This window comes from Coregonus clupeaformis, chromosome 13, assembly GCF_020615455.1.
Source record: "Coregonus clupeaformis isolate EN_2021a chromosome 13, ASM2061545v1, whole genome shotgun sequence".
NCBI lineage: Eukaryota > Metazoa > Chordata > Actinopteri > Salmoniformes > Salmonidae > Coregonus > Coregonus clupeaformis.
The window spans coordinates 47,077,475-47,090,011 of NC_059204.1; the positions used below are offsets into that span (position 1 = coordinate 47,077,475).

Consider the following 12,537-nt stretch of genomic DNA (forward strand, 5'->3'; position numbering starts at 1 on the left):
TGTTCTCCCCACTGTACATACCCCAACCAGAAGCCATGGATTACAGGCAACATCCACACTGAGCTAAAGGGTAGAGCTGCCGCTTTCAAGGAGCGGGACTCTAACCTGGACGCTTATATGAAATCCCACTATGCCCTCCGACGAACCATCAAACAGGCAAAGAGTCAATACAGGACTAAGATTGAATCGTACTACACCGGCTCCGACGCTCGTCGGATGTGGCAGGGCTTGCAAACTATTACAGACTACAAAGAGAAGCACAGCCGCAAGCTGCTCGTGGCACAAGCCTACCAGGTGAGCTAAATCACTTCTATGCTCGCTTCGAGGCAAGCAACACTGAAGCATGCTTGAGAGCATCAGCTGTTCCGGATGACTATGTGATCACGCTTTCTGTAGCCGATGTGAGTAAGACTTTTAAGCAGGTCAACATTCACAAGGCCGCAGGGCCAGACGGATTACTCTGAGCATGCGCTGACCAACTGGCAAGTGTCTTCACTGACATTTTCAACAGGTCCCTGACTGAGTCTGTAATACCAACATGTTTCAAGCAGACCACCATAGTCCCATTGCCCAAGAACACTAAGATAATCTGCCTAAATGACTACCGACCCGTATCACTCACGTCTGTAGCCATGAAGTGCTTTGAAAGGCTGGTCATGGCTCACATCAACACCATTATCCCAGAAACCCTAGACCCACTCCAATTTGCATACCGCCCCAACAGATCCACAGATGATGCAATCTCTATTGCACTCCACACTGCCCTTTCCCAACTGGGCAAGAGGCACACCTACGTGAGAATGCTATTCATTGACTACAGCTCAGCGTTCAACACCATAGTGCCCTCAAAGCTCATCACTAAGCTAAGGACCCTGGGACTAAACACCTCCCTCTGCAACTGAATCCTGGACTTTCTGATGGGCCGCCCCCAAACTCTCCCTCAACGTGATCAAGACAGAGGAGATGATTGTGGACTACAGGAAAAAAAAGAGGACTAAGCACGCCCCCATTCTCATCGACGGGGCTGTAGTGGAACAGGTTGAGAGCTTTAAGTTCCTTGGTGTCCACATCACCAACAAACTATCATGGTCCAAACACACTAAGACAGTCGTGAAGAGGGCACGACAACGCCTATTCCCCCTCAGGAGACTGAAAAGATTTGGCATGGGTCCTCAGATGCTCAAAAAGTTATACAGCTGCACCATCGAGAGCATCCCAACTGGTTGCATCACTGCCTTTTATGGCAACTGCTCGGCCTCCAACCGCAAGGCACTACATGTGGCAAATAACATTTGATTTTATTTATATGGTGTTTGAGTGCTCGTGCTTTGTACTTGCAGAGTAATCATTGTACAATTTCTCCATCAGGGCCGTCACAGTTTTTCCACATGGCATCTTGTAATCTGATTCTAGATATGACATTTGGGTATTGAAGCCGACATCCTCCACCATTGACAATGGCTGCATATCAACTGCAATCATTTCTGTAATCAGCGCTGTGATTTTTCTCACTCCGTCTCTTATCGCACTGCTGCCAGCAATGGGTTGGGTCTCATGGTGCCTCCCTTTCAGCATTGCACCTGTACTACCACTGTAGCTCAATTCCACCTAGCAAAGGGGGGGTGGGGTGGGGGGGGTGGGGGATTCTTTAAAAAGTAATCACCTAATAGCAGGAACAGCACCATCTAGTGGTCAGAACCTGGTAATATCAGGATGTAGAATGGGACATAAACCCAACAACTTCAATGATTTCTCTGAACAGGGGAAAAAACCTATACAATTCACTGAGAATACATTGCATAGGATGAAGAAACAATACTCCAAGCCACAGCTCCATACTACTTGTCAGACATAGAAAACTGAAACTGTATACTCGTTGTTTGGGTGGGATTGACAAAGTGTGTGGGGGATCCGTGGGGGAATTTTTTACAATTTCTTTGGATTCCTCATGTCATACTCATTGTTAGAAAAAAGTTTGGCCCAAATCGGATGTTAGGTACTATAATTATTTAATATTATATGAATCCTATAAATTATAATGGCCAATTTGGGTGCAATCAATTATCTTAATTTCTCAGAGCTCAAATGATATTTCAACAAAATAAGATGGTGAGTGTCATGGCTTGCTGAAATGACATGGAACGACTCAAACACAAAACACAATGGCGATTCAAGTCACTGGGTCATTTTTTACATTTTTTACATTTTTAGTCATTTAGCAGACGCTCTTATCCAGAGCGACTTACAGGAGCAATTAGGGTTAAGTGCCTTGCTCAAGGGCACATCGACAGATTTTAAACCTAGTCGGCTCAGGGATTAGAACCAGCGACCTTTCAGTTACTGGCACAACGCTCTTACCCACTAAGCTACCTGCCGCCCTCATCATCTTCTTGTATTGTAAGCTGGATATTAAAACAAGATGGGCCTACCACATAAGGTAAGAAAGTCTATCAACTATGAAGACTTCACAGTTAGACTAAATAGAATGGCCGAATTTCATTTGAATCCTATTTTAACAGTGCGCGTGTGTGCATATACGAGTGACAGAGAAGAGGATGGAACGGGGTGGTGTTGACTGAAGTGCCTTCCCATTCTGCTCTGTCTGCTGAAGGCCTGCTAGTCTCTTTTGCCTTCCCAAGCGCTCTCAGCTAGACTATAAATAACACGTCAAATGACTTTCAAGGTGGAGAGAGAGAATCCATTTTGGAATGTTCTCTGAAATGAAGAGTGATTTATGATTTCATACAATTCCTGCTGAAAGCATTTCGGGCTTTGCTCGGTCATCAAAGTCCTGCCGGCCCCGATCTATTATTTATCGTGAGGCCTGTCTGTGTGGCATCAGTGCTTTATGGCAGGTAATGTTTGTCTTTAGCAAACATGATGTGGAAAATCAATACCGGACACGATAAATGGCATTAAAAGATGGCATCGGAGGTTATTTACACTTTTTAAAAACATCTCAAGAATGGCCTGGTGGGTAGAGATACAACTGTTTTTTTTTGTTTTTTTTTTTTACACGGGGTAGTTAATTGAGAGAGTGTATTTTATACCTAAGTGTCCACTTTAATCTTTCTTTGTGCTGTCCCAACGTTGATACGAGTGAACACTGGATAGCTTTACTCCATGTGCTTGCATTATCTTTGGTGATGCAACCATAGCCTACAGCTGTCTAAATCTTTGGTAGCCTATATGCCTAATGTTGAAATGGTGATGACACAATTGGACTGAGTAGCCTATGTGGAATGAGAGCATACAATGCAAGGTGAAACAGTGTAAGCCTCTGGCTTTCTGTTGTGACTGAGAGATGCTCTCTGTTAAATGACACAGTGAGAGGTTTGGAAGTGGCGGCATGTACATGAGAATAAATCACTTTCCCATTGTGTGTGTGAGATGGGACAGTGCAAGGCCAGATGAGAAAGAAGAGCGATGGAGAGACCAGGATGCCTTGGTGGCTTAATGGAGTTGTTTTCTGGGCTCTATCTGTGGCACTGCCTCTCAATCTCGCTTACCTAACCCCTATCTCTGTGGTCTGACTCCTCCGCCTGGCCATTTTACCTTTTGTCTTCTCTAGGAAACGGAAACCTCCGGAATGAATTAGGATCTTTCTCTTGGCTAAATGAATACCAGGTGGATTTTTCCTTGATGTGCTCTTCATGTCAGAGGATACCGCTTTCTCCCCCTCGGGGCAGGAGACATTTGTGCTGTTGAAAACGTAGTGCTATTCAAATGGAACTCGTCATTTTATTTGATGCCTATTGTTCATGAACCTTGTTCAACTGCCAACTCCACTAGGACTCTAAATGCCATAAGAGTCTCATTCTAGACATTTCTTTCCCATTGACAATAGAATAAGCAATACACTCAAAGAAATACTCATCACTTCCCGATTCAGCAGGCGCCGTCAATGCAGTGAATTGCTTGCCAATAGGTTCAGGTTGAATAAAAATGTCTCAAATTAAATGTAAACTATTCCATTCAGACAAAAGCCACGCGGAAATAATGGGTTGAATGGCTTCCTCTTGGGCCTGACAATGTGTCTCCTGTCTCTGTTCATTTTCAGGCCTGTCTGAGTCTGTCATTGCAGCGGCATGCTCCCGTGTTGGACAGAGGGTCTTGCATGTTGACAGGTGAGTCTGAGGGGGTGAGGTGGGTGGGTAATGGTATGGTGGATTGCACTGGGGAGAGATGGTGCTCTGGTTAGGCGTTCATTCTGTGTGATAATTATTTTAGATACAAATTCCACACAGCCTATTTTAAAAGTACATTTTCACACCAAGTGTACTGGGGTGAATATTTTGTACACTTGTTCAGTAAAATTGATTCATTGAAAAGTTACTGGTGCATGATTGTGTATAAGTTATGAACAACGACATGATCCCAATTCTTACATATACTGTATGCTCAATCCTACAGGAGAAACTACTATGCTGGAAACTGGGCCAGTTTCACATTCAATGGACTGCTGTCCTGGATCGAGGAGTACAAAGTGAGTTTAGCTGTGTTTCCTATTATCTTTTAAATGTAGCACATTATCACAAAGCATGACATTAACTGATTTAACCAATGTGACTAACTGGAGGTGTGAATATAAAATGGTCCGCCAGCTTTGACCTTTTTAGAAAATAATGTGTTAACTGTGATTGTCCTCAGGGTTCTTGTGAGAGGCCTGGGTAATGGCTTCACGATGTCCTACAATGCGTGCGTGTTTGTGTGCGTGTGCAAAATACTGTGTGCCCATTTGGATGTCACACATTTTCTGTAGCTGTAGCCTGTCTCCTGTGTCAGCAGGCTGGCCAGAGTGAGGAGGCTGTACAGGAGGACTGGAAGGAGAAGCTGGAGGAGGGAGAGGAGGCCCTGGCGCTCAGCTCTATTGACACGTCCATCTCCAACCTAGAAGTGTTCTGCTATGCGAGGTACCACTGAATACAGGTCCACACACACACACACACACACACACACACACACACATGGGACAAACCTCTGCCCTACCTCTCCATTATTCTCATTTTCAAACAGTCTTCTTGATGAGGGCTTCATTTAGAATAGAGGACTACAGAAAACTCTTCCTACGGGAATTAGCTTACACAGCACTGCCAATGGCCAATATAGTATTGTTTCCACACCTACAAACCTGTTTAATGTCCTCCTAACCTGCTTTGTGTTGTTGGCAGTGAGGAGCCTGAGGAGGAGGTGAAGGATGCTACGGCTGCAGCCTGGTCTGTCCCTCAAACACCAGATTCTGAGGGGGAGGTAGAGAGGTGCCTGGTAGAGAGCAGTTCTGTGGAGGAGGAAGAGCCAGTGGTGGCCAGTGATGAGTCGTCTCCAGCCTCTGGACCTGATGCTGGGGCAGAGCAGACCCGGCAGGAGGGAGAGATGCCCAGCCAGGCAGAGGAGACCCAGGAGGAGGAGCAGCAGCAGGCCAGCCCCTCTCCAGCTGAGAGCCAACCAGAGCCCAAGAAAAAGATCACCTATACCAAGATTGTTAAGGAGGGACGGAGGTTCAACATTGACCTTGTGTCCAAGGTTGGTACAGTATAATGAGGTGTTAAAACATTGAGGGGCAGATTCAAGTTTAGGATTCGATGACTTTGTGACTTGTGTGCTGCAATGCTCCAAATTAACATATTTTTCCCTGTAACCTAATGTTTAATTGAACTTTAAGACTAGACCATTTAAATGATGCAGCTACAGTGAGGGAAAAAAGTATTTGATCCCCTGCTGATTTTGTACGTTTGCCCACTGACAAAGAAATGATCGGTCTATCATTTTAATGGTAGGTTTATTTGAACAGTGAGAGACAGAATAACAAAAACTAAAAAAATCCTGAAAAACGCATGGCAAAAATGTTAGAAATTGATTTGCATTTTAATGAGGGAAATAAGTATTTGACCCTCTCTCAATCAGAAAGATTTCTGGCTCCCAGGTGTCTTTTATACAGGTAACGGTCCTCTGTAGCTCAGCTGGTAGAGCACGGCGCTTGAAACGCCAAGGTAGTGGGTTCGATCCTCGGGACCACCCATGCACAAAAAATGTATGCACGCATGACTGTAAGTCGCTTTGGATAAAAGCGTCTGCTAAATGGCATATTATTATTATTATTTAACGAGCTGAGATTAGGCGCACACTCTTAAAGGGAGTGCTCCTAATCTCAGTTTGTTACCTGTATAAAAGACACCTGTCCACAGAAGCAATCAATCAATCAGATTCCAAGCTCTCCACCATGGCCAAGACCAAAGAGCTCTCCAAGGATGTCAGGGACAAGATTGTAGACCTACACAAGGCTGGAATGGGCTACAAGACCATCGCCAAGCAGCTTGGTGAGAAGGTGACAACAGTTGGTGCGATTATTCGCAAATGGAAGAAACACAAAATAACTGTCAATCTCCCTCGGCCTGGGGCTCCATGCAAGATCTCACCTCGTGGAGTTGAGAACGGTGAGGAATCAGCCCAGAACTACACGGGAGGATCTTGTCAATGATCTCAAGGCAGCTGGGACCATAGTCACCAAGAAAACAATTGGTAACATACTACGCCGTGAAGGACTGAAATCCTGCAGCGCCCGCAAGGTCCCCCTGCTCAAGAAAGGGCCGTCTGAAGTTTGCCAATGAACATCTGAATGATTCAGAGGAGAACTGTGTGAAAGTGTTGTGGTCAGATGAGACCAAAATCGAGCTCTTTGGCATCAACTCAACTCGCCGTGTTTGGAAGAGGAGGAATGCTGCCTATGACCCCAAGAACACCATCCCCACCGTCAAACATGGAGGGGACAGGACAACTTTACCGTCAAATCTTGGGTGAGAACCTCCTTCCCTCAGCCAGGGCATTGAAAATGGGTCGTGGATGGGTATTCCAGCATGACAATGACCCAAAACACACGGCCAAGGCAACAAAGGAGTGGCTCAAGAAGCAGCACATTAAGGTCCTGGAGTGGCCTAGCCAGTCTCCAGACCTTAATCCCATAGAAAATCTGTGGAGGGAGCTGAAGGTTCGAGTTGCCAAACGTCAGCCTCGAAACCTTAATGACTTGGAGAAGATCTGCAAAGAGGAGTCGAACAAAATCCCTCCTGAGATGTGTGCAAACCTTGTGGCCAACTACAAGAAATGTCTGACCTCTGTGATTGCCACCAAGTACTAAGTCATGTTTTGCAGAGGGGTCAAATACTTATTTCCCTCATTAAAATGCAAATCAATTTATAACATTTTTGACATGTGTTTTTCTGGATTTTTTCATTGTTATTCTGTCTCTCACTGTTCAAATAAAACTACCATTAAAATTATAGACTGATCATGTCTTTGTCAGTGGGCAAACATACAAAATCAGCAGGGGATCAAATACTTTTTTCCCTCACTGTAAATATATTTGATGCAGGTCCTTCTGTTGCTTATTTGTTAAATTGTGACCGTCCCCAGCTCATGTTCTCTCGTGGCTCACTGGTGGACCTCCTCATCAAGTCCAACGTCAGCCGATACGCAGAGTTTAAAAACGTCACCCGCATCCTTACCTACCGCAATGGGAAGGTGGAACAGGTAGAGCACCACACATACACACACAGATGCTGAACTGCCATGTAAGATCTGTCAGATTTAAGTGACTTTCCGATTAATATCAGATTAATGCTGTGGCGCAAACAGCTATTTAATCTCTGTGAAGATAATATAAAATGTTGTTCAGCAATGTGTTTACGTTTGATTTACTGAGTGGTGGTTATGACCATGGGTTTTTAATTTGAGTACTTCAATCACTCTGCTCAAGATAGCTGTCCCATATTTGACCCCACTCACTCTCTCACTTCTCCCCTCCCCCCTGCCTTTTTATTTTTACACCTCCCTCACACAACCTCACCATTACATTCTCTCTTTCTCTCTCTCCCTCTCCCTGGCTGTCTGCAGGTGCCCTGTTCCCGGGCTGATGTTTTTGGCAGCAAGCAGCTGACAGTGGTGGAGAAGAGGATGCTGATGAAGTTCCTCACCTTTTGCCTGGACTTTGAGCAGCACCCAGAGGAGTACCAGGGTAGGAACTCTCTCTATATATATCTATCTATCCATCTATCCATCTATCCATCCATCCATCCATCCATCCATCCCAGTCCTCTACCCCCGGTACTCTCTCTCCAGTCCTCTACCCCCGGTGCTCTCTCTCCAGTCCTCTACCCCCGGTGCTCTCTCTCCAGTCCTCTACCCCCGGTGCTCTCTCTCCAGTCCTCTACCCCCGGTGCTCTCTCTCCAGTCCTCTACCCCCGGTGCTCTCTCTCCAGTCCTCTACCCCCGGTGCTCTCTCTCCAGTCCTCTACCCCCGGTGCTCTCTCTCCAGTCCTCTACCCCCGGTGCTCTCTCTCCAGACCTCTACCCCCGGTGCTATCTCTCCATTCATCTACCCCCGGTTCTCTCTCTCCAGTCATCTACCCCCGGTGCTCTCTCTCCCTATCCCAGTCATCTACCCCCGGTGCTCTCTCTCTACCTATCCCAGTCCTCTACCCCTGGTGCTCTCTTTTCAGTGCTCTCTCTCCCTATCTCAAACCTCTATCCCTCACTCCTCTACTTTCTCAGAATGGCGCTGCGATGGATAGTAGCCATTTTACGGGCTCCTGACCAATTCTGCTATTTTGTGGGGGTTTTTGCGCTGATCTTAACTTTTTTGGTACATAATGTTTCCGCCATTGTTTCCTATGACCGAAAGTAGCTTCTGGACATCAGAACAGTGATCACTAACCTCGATTTGGATGAAGATTTCTACTTCAAAGAGTCAGAGGCGTAGCACATACTGCTCACCCTGGACCATGCCATAATCACAGAGACTTGAAAAATAAAATGGTGGCATTAGAGAGGCCGACATACCGGCACCCTGACGAAACTAAGTCGGCGAGTACATAAACCGCCTCTACCCTCCGTTCTTTTGGCGAACGTACAATCACTGGAGAACAAACTGGACGAGCGTCGATCGAGATGATCATATCAACGGGACCTGAAGAACCTTAATATCCTATGTTTCTCCGTGTGGTGGCTGAACAAGGACATGGATCATATGCATCTAGCAGATTTTTTTCTATTAATCTGCAGGACAGAACGGCAGTGTCGGGTAAGCTCAAGGGGAGAGGTGTGTGTCTCTTTGCTATTTACCACCACAAACCGATGCTGGCACAAAGACCGCACTGAACGAGGGCCATAAGCAAACAAGAAAATGCTCCTCCAGATGCGGCACTCCTAGTGGCCTGTGATTTTACTGCAGGAAAACTGAAATCCGTCATACCTAATTTCTACCAACATGTCACCTGAGGCGAAAAAACTCTAGATCACCTTTACTCCACACACAGAAACGCATACAAAGCTCTCCCTCGCCCTCCATTTGGCAAATCTGACCATAATGCTATCCTCCTGATTCCTGCTTACAAGCAAAAACTCAAACAGGAAGTACCAGTGATGCGCTCAATACGGAAGCGGTCCAATGAATCGGATGCTAAGCTACAGGACTGTTTCACTAGCACAGACTGGAATATGTTCCAGGATTCATCCGATGGCATTGAGTAGTTTACCACATCAGTCATCGGCTTCATTAATAAGTGCATCGACAATGTCATCCCCACAGTGAACGTACGTACATATCCCAACCAGAAGCCATATATTATAGGCAACATCCAAACTGAGCTAGAGCTGCATCTTTCAAGGAGCGGGACACTAATCCGGACGCTTATAAGATATCTTGTTACGCCCTTCGACGAACCATCAAACAGGCAAAGCATCAATACAGGACTAGGATCGAATCCTTTCTACACCGGCTCTGACGCTCGTTGGATGTGGCAGGGCTTGCAAACTATCACGGATTACAAAGGGAAACCCAGCCGCGAGCTGCCCAGTGACGCGAGCCTACCAGAGGAGCTAAATGCCTTCCATGCTCGCTTCGAGGCAAGCAACACTGAACCATGCATGAGAGTACCAGCTGTTCCGGACAACTGTATGATCACGCTCTCCGTAGCCGATGTGAGTAAGATCTTTAAAATGCAATTGTGTTTGTTGTCCGTAGCTTATGCCTGCCCATACCATAACCCCACCACCACCATGGGGCACTCTGTTCAAAACGTTGACATCAGCAAACCGCTCGTCCACCGGACTTCATACACTGTCTGCCATCTGCCCGGTACAGTTGAAACCGGGATTCATCCGTGAAGAGCACACTTCTCCAGCGTGCCAGTGGCCATCGGAGGTGAGCATTTGCCCACTGAAGTCGGTTACGACGCCGAACTGCAGTCAGGTCAAGACCCTGGTGAGGACAACCAGCACGCAGATGAGCTTCCCTGAGACGGTTTCTGACAGTTTGTGCAGAAATTCTTTGGTTGTGCAAACCCAGTTTCATCAGCTGTCCGGGTGGCTGGTCTCAGAGGATCCCACAGGTGAAGAAGCTGGATGTGGAGGTCCTGGGCTGGCGCGGTTACATATGGTCTGCAGTTATGAGGCCGGTTGGACGTACTGCCAAATTCTCTAAAACGACATTGGACACTGCTTATGGTAGAGAAATGAACATTCAGTTATCTGGCAACAGCTCTGGTGGACATTCCTGCAGTCAGCATGCCAATTGCATGCTCCCTCAAATCTTGAGACATCTGTGGCATTGTGTTGTGACAAAACTGCACATTTTAAAGTGGCCTTTTATTGTCCCCAGCACAAGGTGCACCTGTGTAATGATCATGCTGTTTAATCAGCTTCTTGTTATGCCACACCTGTCAGGTGGATGGATTATCTTGACAAAGGAGAAATGCTCACTAACAGGGATGTAAACAAATTTGATCACAACATTTTAGAGCTTTTTGTGTGTATGGACAATTTCTGGGATCTTCTATTTCAGCTCATGAAACATGGGACAAACACTTTACACGTTGCGTTTTATATTTTTGTTCAGTGTATTATTTTTATATTTTCTTTCTCTGCATTGTTGGGAAGGGCCTGTAAGTAAGCATTTCACTTAGTCTACACCTGTTGTTTACGAAGCATGTGACAAATAAAATTTGGATCGATGAAGTTATTTGATCCCTCTCCATTTTAGGCCTCTGTCCCTCACTCCTACCTTCTCTCCAGTGATATTCCCTGCTCTCCTCTCCTCTCCAGACTTCTCTGAGCATTCCTTCTGGGACTTTCTGCAGACCAAGAAGCTGACAGCGAACCTGCAGCATTTCATCCTGCACTCCATTGCCATGGTGATCCCGGAGGTGTGCACGGTGGAAGGCCTGAGAGCCACTCAGCACTTCCTGCGTTGTCTGGGGCGCTACGGCAACACGCCCTTCCTGTTCCCCCTCTACGGCCTGGGGGAGATCCCTCAGTGCTTCTGCAGGTCAGTGGCTCCTCGTGTCTGTGCTCCTCGTGTCTGTGCAGGTACATGATGATGAGTATCATAAGTCTATGCTACTGTACATAACAGAATGTACTCACGACTGTAAAGTCACTGAATTCCAACTATGTGTTTGTATTGGGGGCCAGACCTACATTTACATGGTACTAGAGATGGTAGGTGACCTCTGTGACCTTTGTGATTAGGGGAATGGGGATGAGGCCTGGGTCTGTGCTCTGACTCCGAGGCTCTCTGCTCTGCTCCGCTGGGCTCTGGATGGCAGCTTTTAACACTGTAGGTCTTCAGGGAGCTCTCCTGTGAAACTGTAGCACTTAGAGCCGAGTGAGCTTCAGGATGTGTCCCCGACGGCTGCTGTTCATACTGCTGCAGGGGCCATGATGGCTCACAGCCAGGCAATGGGAGAACAGCTCCCCAAAGGCTGGATGCCGCTGGATATAGCCTAGCCTTGAACACTTGCCTCGGGGTTGTGCATATGACTCTGCTTGCCTGCATGTGTTTCCATCCTCTGAATGGGATATATCCACACCATGGAGGTGTGTTGAGCTGAATGCATGGGTGCAAACATCCCGAGTGGAGCTGCACATACGATGGAGCAGCCTTGACCCTGGAGATGGAAGGTAATGTTCTGTTGCACATGCAGCGCTGTCAAAGTCAGTGCCATGCCACCGATCTATCTGGGATGCAATCAATTTGCATCCAACTAAATCCATCATAGAGATTGGCTGCACACCTCACGGTTCAGAGACGTAATAACACAGACCAGGTTTTAACCTTAAATGAATCATATTGGAAATGAGGGCAATATGTGCTTGAGCTGTGAAATGCATTATTCCGTAAGAAACTGGTTTTGGTTGAAGCAATTATTGCAGAATTGTTGTTGCTTATTATATTATAATAAACTATCCAGAGATAATTGTTTCTATAATGTTCTAGTAATTCATAGACAATTATTAATACATAGTCTTACTCTTCTACCTTTACCTGTCAGGGTACATGTAGAGACATAACTCCAACATGTAGGAGATGGAGTTTGGATTAATCTTCTACCTGACATTTTGAATTTTAATAAAGCTCCTTTGCTCGAGGCTCAGTCATTTGCATATTTGATTCCCACTCCTTCCCCCTAATCTACTCCTCTGACGTTCAGATAAGCAAGGTAAAGAGCCGACACATGATCACACCTGTCTGTCACCACACAA

At 46.2% G+C, this 12,537-nt stretch overlaps 1 protein-coding gene across 2 annotated transcripts in view; it reads left to right on the forward strand.

The window, feature by feature from the left end:
- The window catches only part of chm (CHM Rab escort protein), a 39,329-nt gene that overhangs the window by 7,842 nt on the left and 18,950 nt on the right, over positions 1 to 12,537 (forward strand). Inside the window, exons 2-8 of one of the 2 annotated variants that reach the window (XM_041894424.2) lie at positions 4,061 to 4,127; positions 4,414 to 4,486; positions 4,786 to 4,913; positions 5,172 to 5,523; positions 7,411 to 7,527; positions 7,891 to 8,011; positions 11,098 to 11,320. In XM_041894424.2, coding sequence (XP_041750358.1) covers positions 4,061 to 4,127; positions 4,414 to 4,486; positions 4,786 to 4,913; positions 5,172 to 5,523; positions 7,411 to 7,527; positions 7,891 to 8,011; positions 11,098 to 11,320 — 1,081 coding nt within the window. The remainder of the gene's footprint in view (positions 1 to 4,060; positions 4,128 to 4,413; positions 4,487 to 4,785; positions 4,914 to 5,171; positions 5,524 to 7,410; positions 7,528 to 7,890; positions 8,012 to 11,097; positions 11,321 to 12,537) is intronic. The other variant, XM_041894426.2, reaches the window with a different exon arrangement.